The sequence below is a fragment of the Cupressus sempervirens genome, chromosome 4 (assembly GCF_028749045.1).
Source record: "Cupressus sempervirens isolate cs-2001-9-10 chromosome 4, ASM2874904v1, whole genome shotgun sequence".
NCBI classification, from domain to species: domain Eukaryota; kingdom Viridiplantae; phylum Streptophyta; class Pinopsida; order Cupressales; family Cupressaceae; genus Cupressus; species Cupressus sempervirens.
The window spans coordinates 713,135,016-713,148,350 of record NC_143121.1 but is presented as its reverse complement, the minus strand read 5'-3'; the positions used below and the strand labels follow the sequence as shown (position 1 = coordinate 713,148,350).

Below are 13,335 nucleotides of genomic sequence, written 5' to 3'. Positions count from 1 at the left end.
TTCTAAGGACTTTTCTTACAACTGTTTCCCCTTTGATGTCACCTCCAGCTGCCCTGATTGCACTTACACATGCTTTAACTCTTTCAACATACTTTTCAATGTTTTCATCCTCTCTCATCCTCATTTGATCAAATTGTCCTCTTAGACTTTCTGCTTTTGCTCTTCTCACATTATCATGTCCTCCATAGGTCTCTTTTAGCTTGTTCCACATGTCAAAGACAGTTTTGTAGTCCTTAATGTCATCAAATTCTTCATAGCTGAGAGAAGATGCTATGTCTATCATCATATTGTTGTGAGTCTTCTTTTCAGCAATATCATTAACTGACAATGTTCCAGAAGGTTCTTCATATTCTTCTTCAAGGTATTTTAGTCCAGTATCACCAATAGTAGCCAGATGAAGTTTGATCAATCCTTGCCATGCTGAGAAGTTATCTCTATTAAGTTTTGGAATTTCTCTTTTGTAACACATCTTGATCTTTGGCTTAGAACCTTGAAATATTTTCCTACAAGCACTAAAAGCTCTGATACCAATTTTTGGAAATGAGAATGGAGTAACTGAGAGGGGGAGGAGGTGAATCAGTTACCACAAAAATATTTCACAGTCCCTTAGATGTCTAAAAGCTTGATCTTAGTTACAAATTACTGAAACTTGATAATGCAGCAAATAATTATTATTATTAAGAACTGTTTACCAAAAACAATTCAATAATCATGAACACTAGAGACACAAGATTTAACGTGGAAACCCAATATCGGAAAAACCACCAATGTAACTAGTTACTATTTTTCACTCTTCTGAAGTGAGCCCTGTTAGGAGCCAACCCTGTTAAAGGTTACAAAACACACTGTTAGGTGTGACCTTGTTAGAGGATTTAATCACCCTGTTAGGAGTGGCCTTGCTAGAGGTCTTTAGAACAATTCAACTGAACTATCACCTTCTTAGAGGATTTATAGAATGGTAGTTAAACCAACTCTGTTAAGAGATTTTGAGTTCACTATTACAATGGTTAGAAAGCAACAATGAAGTGATCTGATACAATATGCAACTTATCTTTGTTGATTACAGATCTCTGTTATTCTTGTCTGAATCCTTACTGATCAAATACAACTTTTCAGCTCCTTCAATGCATCTAATCCTTCATCAAACTTTTCTCAACATTCGCCTTTTCATTTCACACTATAATGCACCTTCATAACTTTTTCACACTTCTTTTTTGATTTACAACTTGAGTGACCATATATACCTTTCAGATTATCTTAGTCGGCTCAAATCACTGACCAATAATGAAACAAATACAATAGTCAGCTAGAAATAATTAAAATTACAAACTAACAAATCCCTTTACTGGTCGACCCTGCTCGGTTAATATTGTTCATAAAATAATTCTTGTGTTAACCGACTGAGCTCGGTTAATACAGCGAACTCCGTGATAACCCTTCAATCGCCGAGAGAACTTGGTAAGTACTGAGTTTCTATAGATGACCGAGTGAGCTCAGTGGAAAATGTCTTTACCAAATTCCTTTGTTGACCGAGTGATCTCAGTTAACATTGTCTGCCTCATTTTCTTCGATAACCAAGTGAGCTCGGTTAACACTTGTCTGCCTTATTTTCTTTGATGACCGAGTAAGCTCGGTTAACACTTGTCTGCCTTATTTTCTTTGATGACCGAGTAAGCTCGGTTAATACTGACTGCTTCATTTTCTTCAATGATCGAGTGAGCTCGGTTGACACTATCTGCCTCATTTTCTTCGATGACTGAGTGAGCTCGGTTGATACTGACTGCTTCATTTTCTTCAATGACCGAGTGAGCTCGGTTGACACTATTTGCCTCATTTTCTTCGATGACCAAGTGAGCTTGGTTGACACTGTAGCTGAGCTCGGTTAGCTGAGACTAATAACTAATATGAAATTTGTGTGACATTAGGGACAACATTATCCAACATATGGAATAGAGTATTTTATCTATCCAACTATTAATATTTCCAATTCCAACCAAGAGAAACTCCTACTTCTTATGGATTTTTCATCTATGAAATCTTGTATTATTCTCAGTACAAGTTTGAAATAGTTGATGAATAAACCAATGAATCTGTAAAGCACAATGCAAGAATAATGCCTCTTTCAACATGCCATAAATGTAATTCTAGACAATTCACTACCAAAGAAGTTATAAAATCACATTTTTAATCATGCAATATAAAAATTTGTAGAAGCCAGCTTAACAAGTATACCTTGTATTAGTAATGGAAGAAACACTTTATTTTTTAGTGAATCCTGGGCTACTAGTGTCACATTCCAAGAAATTAATATTAACCAAGACTTACAGAATTGGCTCTAATCTATTATAGGTATCAAAGTAGAAAATACCTTGCTTGGAGGAATAGAAAGGTTCTATGGATTGACTTAGAAAACCTATGGTTGAGATAAAGGGAGGCAAAGGGAGTCAAGGAGAATTGTTGGCATTAGAAGGGAGGAAGTGTGCACTCTGAAAAGCTAGTTTCCTACCCCTTCTCTATTAAACATTATGTAGGAAGAAAAATGGACTTGGAAACATAACAACAATGGTCTCTTCTTTGTCAAGTCTACTTACTCTATGATAGAATAGGTGGGAGAATAATCTAATTTGTGAAAGAAGTTTGGGTTGCTGCCCCAAAAATTAACTGCTTCTGGTGGGTAGTTGCTCATGAGAAAATAGAGGTTTCAACTTTGCTAACATATGTGTTTTATGTGAGAATGTCACTGAAACTATTGCCCATTTATTTATTCAGTGTCACTTTACTAGAGATCTATGGAGTCTTGTGTTGTAGGAAACAAGAATTAATATAGTGACAATGAGATCGATCAATCTTCTTATACCATAATGCAGCAAAGCTTCTAAACTCAACCCTATCCTTAAAAACCTATGGCCTCTTATTCCCCCCATTATTGCCTAGTCTATATGGAAGGAAAGAAATAATAGAATGTTCAGAGAAGAGAAAAAGAAATTCCCTCCCATTTTCTATATTAGTAAGAGAATTATCAAGGAGAGAAACAATAATTGTCTACTTCCCTAAAGGGTTGTTATATCCTAGATTGATAAGAATCAAAAAAAATTGGAATGTCACACAAAGCTTGGTGAATTTAAACTAGAACAATATTTGGAAAATAAAGTAGTATAAAAGGATTCCTCCTTAAGAAAATTGGATAGTGCAACATGGATGGTTTTTATAAAAGAAATTTGAGCATATCAGAAGCAGGTGGTATCATAAGAAAGAATAATGGTCTTATTCTCATGGGATATTATAAAAACATTAGAGTTAATTCTAACAATTTTACTGAGGGAGTTGCTATGTGGTATGAAGTTAAACTATTACAGGACTATGAAGCTAAAAATATAGAATTTGAAGGAGACTCAAAACTTATAACTGATATCATTCCTAATAAAACTAAGTGCCCATGGTGTATTTATAGTCTTATGGATGATTGTAAAAGACATCTCCAGTCCTTCCAAAATGTTATAATATGACATACCTTAAGAGAAGGAAACAAAGCTGCTAATTTTAAGGCTAATTGGGGGCTTCTTTTTGAAAATTGGAGATAGGTTTCTGATATTGAATGTCATGAGGAGTTAAAGACTATAGTATTAAATGATCAAAGACACACTCAATTCTAGAAAGAGAATGAATGGAAAATATTACTCTTTTTCCATAAATATCAATGTTAAGAAGGAAAAAATATTTGGTGTCTTTAGTCAATTTCATAATTTCTCAAAGAAGCGGAATTTAGTTAGAAGGATGAATAAAGTGTTGAGTGAGAAAGTTGGTAGAATATTTTTTTTTCTAAATACCATGTTTTCAAAAAAAATTAATGCTAAATTTAGCGGAGATACCTTTTGCATTTTAATCATGAAACTTTTGTGGAAAAAATCTATAATAAGGAAGACTATGACACATGATATTGTAATAATTTTGAAATCTAAGGAGACCTTGATGAATCATTGAAAGTAAAACACCTATTTATGGAATGGGGAATGTGGCTTAATGCATCATAATGACCCCTATCATTTGAAAGCTCTGAAAGCTATCATTTTTTATGTCAAGGATTTCTCAATTAATGTGGTAAAAAGTGAAATTTTCTAACACTTCTCATTTTTATCTTTGCCTCTATACTATCATTAACTATTATTGCTTGGTTTTAGGAGGTGTGAGGAGGATAATTAAAATGTAGAAAGACATTGAAAGTTAGGGTAGGTTTAATAACACTCCTTTTGAAGAAGCTCAAGTTTTTTAAAAGGCTTATATTATGGGGGATCCTCTAAAATAGGTCAAGCCAAGAAGCTAGAAGAATTTGTTGCAGGATGAAGAAATATGGAACTACTTTTTGAAGGCAAAGTTGAGAAATTACATTGCAATGATGAAAAGTCACAACTCCATGCTTTCTACTAAGTTTCCAAATTCGTGGTACAACAGTGAGGTGCTATAGGTAGTGTTAAGTTTTTTGTGACTCCCCAAATAATTAGCGAGGTGATGAGATTGAGATGAAAAGGGGATAAGGTGGAGAGGAAAGGGATAGGAGATTATAGAAAATTCAAGAACAAGTTTTTTGAAGGTATTGAATAGCCAGTCAGAATTAAGTCTAGCAATGGGTACGATCATACTTCTCTCCCTTGCCCTTTGCAATTGTTTCCCTTTGGGTTATGCATTATTTTACTTTAGAAATATGGTTTACCACTTATCATGGCTACCACTTCCTACTCCCAAACATGTTAAGATATGGTGAAAAGATAAACATTGCTTTCATTTTATTTTTCGTCTTTAGCCAATAGTATTAAAAATGGAGATAATCGGCTCGTTCACAAGGATTTGATTTGTATCCTCTACCACCATGTGTTTTCCCATCATCTGGGTTTAGGTAAGTGTCTTATTGGTAAAGAGAGCTCTGTAAATACCTCTGGAAACTCTATGGTTATTGAAGAAATTAAGTTAGATTATGAACTAGAAACCCCTCTTCTTGAGCCTGGAGAATCAGTTAACCCCAACCAAGAATCTAAAAATCCTAAGGGTAAAACCAAAACACTTGAAGAATCCTTTATGTTGGAAACCCCAACTAAATGGAAAATGCCACCAAATTGAACCTTGTTGGTACCCCTATGAAAAGTAAAATCCTTAGAGAAGTTATTGAGGTGGATAAATAGGATTCTGAGGATTTAGGTAGGGAAGCTCTAGCCTCAAGAATTTGGAAGCTCGAGGGTACCATATTGAGTCTAGTTTTGGTGAAAGGTGGTCAAAGAGATTGAGTTTTGAAAAGGGCAAGAATTACAAGGAAGAAAGTAAAGAGGAAACCCAAGATAAAAATGAAGAGGACACCTATGATACTGAGGTCAAAGAAACACCTACAAAAGATGAGAATAGTACCATTGAGAAAGAATTCAAAGCCAATGCTGATAGAAAAGACTCAAATGAGGTCAAGAAGGATTCCTAGGAAGCTTATATTGAGGTTTTTTTAGGGCTTGATGTGATAATCTTGTTGAGGAACAAATTAAAACCTTGGAGATTATTTCTACTAATGAGGAAGGAAAGGTTCAAAAGATAAAAAATGACCTAGAAGACCAAATTAAAGCCCTTAATGAAAAAGTGGTGTCTTTGAACAACACATTTGATAATGCACTCACTTGCATTGAAATGGGTGTGGTCATCTCCACTTTATGCAAGGTCCAAAAAGAGACGATGTGGAAGGCTATCTGTTACTAGACATAGAAAACTTTAAAAAGTTGGAAGGTAGAAGAATAATATTCAAGTAGAAATGAAAAGTGCAAAGGATGTTCACAATTGGGCTGAAGATCTTAGGTACATAATCAAGGAATGGGAGAATATAACTTCAAGGCCTAGCTTTCTAGGCCTTGGGCTTCCTTTTCTCTTTTTCTTTTAATGTTTTGTTTGTTCTCTTTAGCTTTGGTGTGGGTTATTATGCTCTTGCTTATAATTTTGGGACATAGTTTTAATATTGTTAAGTCTAAACTAAATTATGTTAATCCGTAGTACTCTAAGACTCAATTTTTTTTGTGATTATCAACAATATTTTGGCTGATTAGTTAGACTCTAGAATTAGTAGTTATAACTCTATTTTTTATTAAGTTTTGTTTGGTGGTGAATCTCTAACAGTTGGTGTTACTGATGGTCTTTTATGTGGCTTGGTTGCAATGGCCCAATGCATAAATGTTTTCTAGTTCCACAGGTTTAGGATCGTCTTCCCACCTCCTTTGATAAAAACCAACTATAAATAAAAACCATTTTCTAATTGAATGATTTTTGGAAGATCTTTTAAAGGAATTTGACAGAAAATGTCTCCCATGTTCAGATACATCTTGCAGGCTTGTAAAATATTATTACATCTTGAGATACTATCAAAGTTGTCAAGATTCAACATAATCTTTAAAGGATTTGACGAACCCAATACAATGGTTGAAGTTTAAAATATGGAAAAATTTTGACAAGTCAATGATGAACAATATTTCTTATACTTCTTGTTATTATTATTTATTTAAAAAATAGTTTAATTGTTAGTTGAGTTGGTGTAATTGATTTATTTATGAATCTTATTGAAAACACTTAATGTTGGCAAATAAATTTTGTTAATTTTTTTTTTGTTGATAATTGGTTGCAAAAAATATTTGAAAATCAAAATGAAAAAAAATAGTATTTAAAACATAAAAAATAAAATAAGATAATTGCAACGGCTAATAAAGACATACTATTCATAGAAAATGAAGTGAAAACATAAGTCTCCGCTACATAGGTGGAACTAACAATGAGTGTGTCTAGATTTTATTTTCATCTATTAAATAAAACAAAATTTGAAGAGAGTATAAACAAGTGTCATGTATTTGAATAAAATATGAATTTTAAATGATAAATTTCATTAGAAAATGGAGTAATGTATGGAAATTCATGATAAACTAGAAGAAGAGGATATGGAAATTCATCTTCATAATGCGACCATAATGCTCCAGCTCCTCGCAGATTAATAAATGGCATGGGTACTAAATTTTGTCTTCTCACCCCAGCAATCTCTCTCCCAGATCAAGGCGGGGTGCCTGATTGAGAGAAGAAAGCGTAATATAGTTGTATAGAGTTAAGCAGGACAAAGCATTATATATTTTTGTATATGTTTCTTAACATGCTCGAATCATTCTTATTATTTTTATTATTAAGATGATGATATTATTATTGAAAAAAGTCAGAAGCGGTTGCGACTAATCACCCCACCATTAAGATCCATATAAACATAAGCCCGGAGTTTCATGTCGGCATAGAGTACCCATCCACCATTGAAGATAGCTTGAAATTGATTGAGACAACAAAACCCTAAGAAATGGAGCACTCATCGTACAAACTCATGGTCAGCAACGAGAACGAGAAGCGCAAATGGAAAACAATAGTCTTAGATCTGGAGAACACCCTTGTTTATTCAAGCTCCACAGTCATCCCCCAATATGAGTACACAATCTCCGTGAGAGGCCATCAGGAGCACTCAGCCCCAAGTACAATCACATACTACGTACAGAAGAGGTCCGCAATAGACCTTATGATGGCAGAACTGGTAAGAAACAACTATGAGATAATAATATTCACCTCAGCCACCAAAGAATACGCAGACGCCTTTCTCGACAAGCTACAAATCGACATTATTCACAAAGCCAACATAGACATCCGCCTCTAAAGAGACTCCTGCCTCCTCTCTAACAAAGATGACTATGTCAAAGACATCATAGTCCTTAAAAGAGACCTCAAAAATGTCATAATTGTGGACGATAATCCGGCGAGCTATAAACTTCACCCGAAAATTGCCTTCCCCGTGTAACCATTTTCTGGGGACTTGAACGATCGAGAGCTGTGCCGGGTAAGAGACCTCTCCATCATCGCGGTGCTGTCCTGCGATGTGAGAGAGACCATCAAAATATATCTGGCCATAGGTGTGCTGGAATAACATTAATAATTCTTTTGCATTTAGTTTTCAAGTAGTCAATTTTTTCCTTCATCCTTAATAATTAGGGTTTCATTGTATCTCTTGAATTAATAGTATAACTTATACTTATATCTTGTAATATCTTAAATTAATTTATATGTATTCAAATGTGTATTTTTCTTGTAGGTCATTGTCACAATTTGGAGTATGAGTTTTTATGTGCACGTCAACGTGAATTACATACAATAGCACCGCAAAAGAAAATTATTGTTCTAGAGCTGATGAACACTTTGGTGAAGAGAAGCAAGGAGTTTATGAAGCATGATTTCACTATTATGGTTTGTATCTCTGGAGAGCTTTGCATGACTTATGTAAAGAAGAGGCCTAGTTTGGACAATATTTTGGCTGAGCTGGAGCAAAACTATGAGATTGTTCTCTATACTCGTTATACTCGGGAATAGGCAGATCCTATTCTTGATAAACTGGACATTGGTTTTCATCTCAACCATGGACTTTACAAAGATTCTTGCCAAGATTATTGGCTGTGTAAGGATATTGGTGCTCTGAATAAGGATTTAAACATGGAATATGCGAGTGTGAAGAATGTTGTGATTGTGGACTGTGATGCTTCTGCTTTCAAACGTCATCCTGATAATGGGTTTCTGGTAACTCCATTGGAGGAGGAGGATAGTTTGTATACTGAGCTATGTAAGCTGAAGGGGTTTTGTAAGGGGGCTTATCTCTATGATGATGTCAGAGAAGCCATTGCTAACTTCAAAAGGAATGGCAGGAGGCGTATGTCCTATTTTCATTAGGGTTGAGTTTGAATGTGTGTTTGTCAACTCTAGGTTTTCATTAGGGTCGTGTTTCCCTTTGTTATTAGTTATTACAAGGTTTGCAATTAGCTTATCTATATTGCCAATAGACCATCCATAGCAAAACCTACTAAATAATCTATCTGTTTTTGACATTAATGAAAGGAGGAAGGAAGCATAGACCTCTGGTTCACTGATTGAAAAATATTTTCATATTAATATATTTTATAAAGCTTTGATATTTCCCACATAAACAAATTGAATAATATTAATTCTGAGCTATTTAAAAATTAACTTGTTGTTTTAAAATTATATATATGTATATTTATTTATTTAAATTTAGCACTTTAATAAATTTAATAGTACTTTAAATTTATAATTATTTGATATTTAATACCAAATAATTGAAATAACACCTTAATGAATTAGAGTATATTTATAGAAAGAAAATAAGTAATATCAAAATAATAATTTATATTTATTCAAATTTATAAATATTATTTGAAATTGTTCATTTAAATTTTAGCTTCAAGAGTAAATTAACCGTGTTTGATTATTATAATTTGAAATATGTATGACTAATAGATTTCATTTTAGAAAATTATGACAAACAATTGAATGATATTTGTTTTGATCTAGGTAAAAAGTTTTTGATAAATGAAAATGGTCTAGAATTTCTAGTCACTTGGAACCTATTTGCCCTTGAATGTATTTAATAAGTGGTATTAACAAATACATTAGATATTATTAAAATATATTAGGTCAAGATTGAAGGGCCATTATGGGACAAGATTATAAGCACATAGTCAAGGATGTATGGGTGGTATTGCATATTATCATTAATGAGAGAAGATTAGAAGTAAATAGCGCTATATTATACAAGAAATAATAGTTATAAATTAATTGTGCCATTCTAGGTATCATATCCTTACAATTCAACATAATTTATTCATTTATGTCTCTCTTTACTCTCCTGTAGTTTTTTTCCTCTTTTCTTTGTCCCCTTTGCTTACATATTATTTCATATAGCTATTAAAGGAGGATAGAATTCATGAAATTATACCTACTTCCAACAAGTACATATTTCCTGGCCTAGTTAGATGAGAATCTATAAGTATTCATCAATGATGAATACATGTCTCTTTCAAGGGAAATACTTCTATAATGTCGGATCTATGAGATCTATGGGATGAAGCTTAGTTAGTCTACAAAAGTGGTTCCCACTTTTTATGCATAAAGTAAAATTGGCACTTAATTATTTGCTTTTATTCTTTACACCTTCAAACAAATTGGAGGCTTCATTCAAGGTTTCCTAAGGAGTTTTTTTGAAGATTCTTATGTTCATGTTTGAACGAACCCCTGAGTGGATTATTTCGTGAATTATGGTAACGAGGGTTACTTTCACCAAAAAATAAAAAAGACCCAGCTAAGATACATCTAGAGGAGATGAAAAGTTACCTATCATCAAGGGTAATGATAAGAAGTAATTAATACCCATGTATATAAGAAGATGCAATGAAAATATGTCAATTTCTTAATATTAAAAAGGGAAAGGAAGAGGGGAAATGATGAAAAATAAGATTATTGTGTTTATGCTAGGGATAATAAACACATACACACATAGTATTCTTAATATTAAAAAGGGAAAAGAAGAGGGGAAATGATGAAAAATAAGATTATTGTATTTTTACTAGGGATAATAAACACAATACACACAAATAAATGCAATGTTCTTATTTATTATCCTTCATAAATAAATGCAATAATCCCTAATAAATGTAATAAAAATGTATAATATCCCTATTAAATGTAATAAAAATGTTTAATATCCCTAATAAATGTAAAAAAAATGTTTAATATCCCTAATAAATGCAATAAGTGTAAACTATTGCACAATTTTTTTAATAAGGTAATTGTTGCCTTTGTAAGATCCTCTAGCTCGGTAAACATTGATGATAGCTATAACTTTTGGATAGAAATAGGCTATCTAACTATCTCCATCACATTTTTATCTAATTTCTATTCTTATCTCTCCATCAACTTTCCATGTTTGTCAATATCTGGTGCATTCACCTTCTCCACAAGTAATGCTAAATGATCTAGCATTGGTGCTTTTTCATCCAAAGTTACATATCTAGCACAATTTTCAAGAGAATATCCTTAACATCTATCACCACTTGTTTTTTATTGAATTCCTTTCATAGTTTATCTTGTTTATCTTTCCTTGTACATAATTCACTATATTCCTTCAAAGCATTAGGATCTAACTTGTAGTGTCATAATAAGGAATTACAATTACCTCATCCAGAGTTACACCATATCTTTATGTCTTATTCTTCTTGACCTTATCCTTATAAGTTTTTGATCTTTTCTTAAGAATAATTTTGCTGGAATAGGAGCCTTATCCTCCTAATTTGTCTTTGTTGGCACATTCTTCTTTTTGTTCTTTAAATTGCTCTTTTTCTTCTCGTGGGATTCTTTCTGAGTGTTATTTTTGGGTGCCACTTGAGGTTTTTCCTTAGTTGTCTTACCTTTTTCTTGCTTCTTTAATCCCTCATGTTGAGGTCTTTGAACATTTGGCCTTTTAGTTTTTCCAATGGAAGAAGTATCTTCAATATTTGCATTGGTATATCCTTTATTTTGCATTGTTCCATCATTTCCTTTGTCCCTTTATTTTCTTCTTCTTTTATTGCTAAGTATTAGTGTTTTCTACGTCCATAGGAATGCTAGTGGTTAAATAATTGAAAGAATCATTTACATTTATATTTACAATTAGTATTGCAATGGGTGTTGCAAGAGCTTGACACTCTTGGACTAGTTTAATAATAGGTGCATAGCCAAGTATATACATAGTGGTTGACTCAGGAAATAGGTGATCATTGGGATTTTTCTTGGTAGTAGCCATTACATATTCATCATCACTTACTTCTTCATCTAGATCTTTTACTATTAAGTCTTCAATTAACACATTTTCTTCTATACCTTTTATTAGTGTTGGTATATCATCAATAACATTTTGTATACATGTATTTTCATACATATCTTTTTATTATCCAATTCAAATTTTTATGTCAACTCAATGTTTGACACATGAATTGTCTCATTAGTGCACTTTATGTTTAAAATTGTCTTCCACATCTTGATGTCATCTTCATAATTTGCATGAAGTCTTTTAGTTAACACCTTTAATGCTCTTGGCTTATGCATAAACCTACCCTAATATTTTTGCATTATCTCATTCATTTCTGGTACTAAGAGGTCTAGTATTGTGACTACAAGAGTACTCTCTCTCATTGTTCTCTCAATTTTCAAAACATATCTTCATTTTTGTAATAATTTTTTTATAGAAATCTTTACCAATCATGTTGGAAAATTCAATAGGCACATACTTGGATTGATACATCATATCGATAATATCTTTTTCAAGATTAAGTTTATCTACATCACTTAATGTGTGATACTTAAAATGTCCAAGTACAACCAAACCTCTAGTCGCTCTTACTGAATCTATAATCTCATTAACTGTATTGGGCTTCTTACTTTCTTACCCCTCTAAATTGGCTTATGTCATCTAAGTCAATTTTATCACTATCTTCGTCAACAATTAGCTTTCTTCTCCATTTTTTCTATTTGCGAGTGGATGATTGACTATCCTTTCTCTTTTAATAGGTTTTAGTTTGAGATTGTACAGGTTTGGTAATTTGTACAACTCCTTTCTTGACATATGGGGTGGAAAGGTTAGTAGCTCTAGTCCTCAAACAAGTAGCTTTAAGACTCTAAGGTGTGGCAATTTGTTTACTTTTTTCCTTTCTTAGCCTTTGGTTGTTCAATCTCAACTTCTTCTTCTTCTTCTTTAGCTTCGTCACCCCTTTCTCCATCATTTCTCTTGGTTGCAACTTTAACCAACTATCCTATATCCTCTTCTCTGCTGAAATTACCTTTAAGTGTATCAATCATTTTCTTTGATTTTCTAATGAATTTGGGTCCAAAAATTCCATCTTAATTTTTATTTCATTTTAAAGTTAAAATGAGGGTTCACCTTAAACCCATGTGGTTACATGTTTTTGAAACCTTGTCTCACAATGTTAAGAGAAACAAGAGGAAATAATTTTTTGAAGTGCAAAGTGCAACTTTTACCCTCCCGAGTGACATCCTGACTTCTAAGGCCAAAGATTTCAATTCCACTTAAATCAAAGGAGGAAGGAAGAAAAAAATCTTCTCTAGTTTACTAATTGAAAAGCATTTTTATATTAATATATTTTATATAGCTTTTATGTTTATCATATTTAAAAAAATTGAACAATAATAATTTAGAGTTATTTTTTATTTAATAATTAAGATATAATTCTAAAATAAAATATATATGTATATATACATAAATTTATTATGAAATTTATTATATAAATAATACATTTATACTTTAATTTAGTACTTTAATATCTGTATGGTTGGTTATACTCTTTTAAATTAAATTATATGTGAAGTTTATTAACATTATAAGTTGTAAAAAAAAAATTCTAAATGTAAATGACTCAAAAATATAAAATAAATAAAATTTTATTTAGACACTGTAGT

At 32.3% G+C, this 13,335-nt stretch overlaps 2 protein-coding genes across 2 annotated transcripts; both read left to right on the top strand.

The window, feature by feature from the left end:
• The first annotated feature begins 7,351 nt into the window (after positions 1-7,351).
• LOC149563266 (phosphatase PSR1-like) lies at positions 7,352-7,699 on the top strand. The gene has a single exon (XM_089828110.1). It carries the CDS (start codon positions 7,352-7,354, stop codon positions 7,697-7,699), a length of 348 nt encoding a protein of 115 aa, XP_089684236.1.
• A 413-nt stretch (positions 7,700-8,112) lies between these two features.
• On the top strand, positions 8,113-8,760 carry LOC149563265 (mitochondrial import inner membrane translocase subunit TIM50-like). The gene is made up of 2 exons (XM_089828109.1): positions 8,113-8,283; positions 8,407-8,760. The coding sequence occupies exons 1-2, from the start codon at positions 8,113-8,115 to the stop codon at positions 8,758-8,760; spliced, it is 525 nt and encodes a 174-aa protein (XP_089684235.1).
• Positions 8,761-13,335: the final 4,575 nt, after the last annotated feature.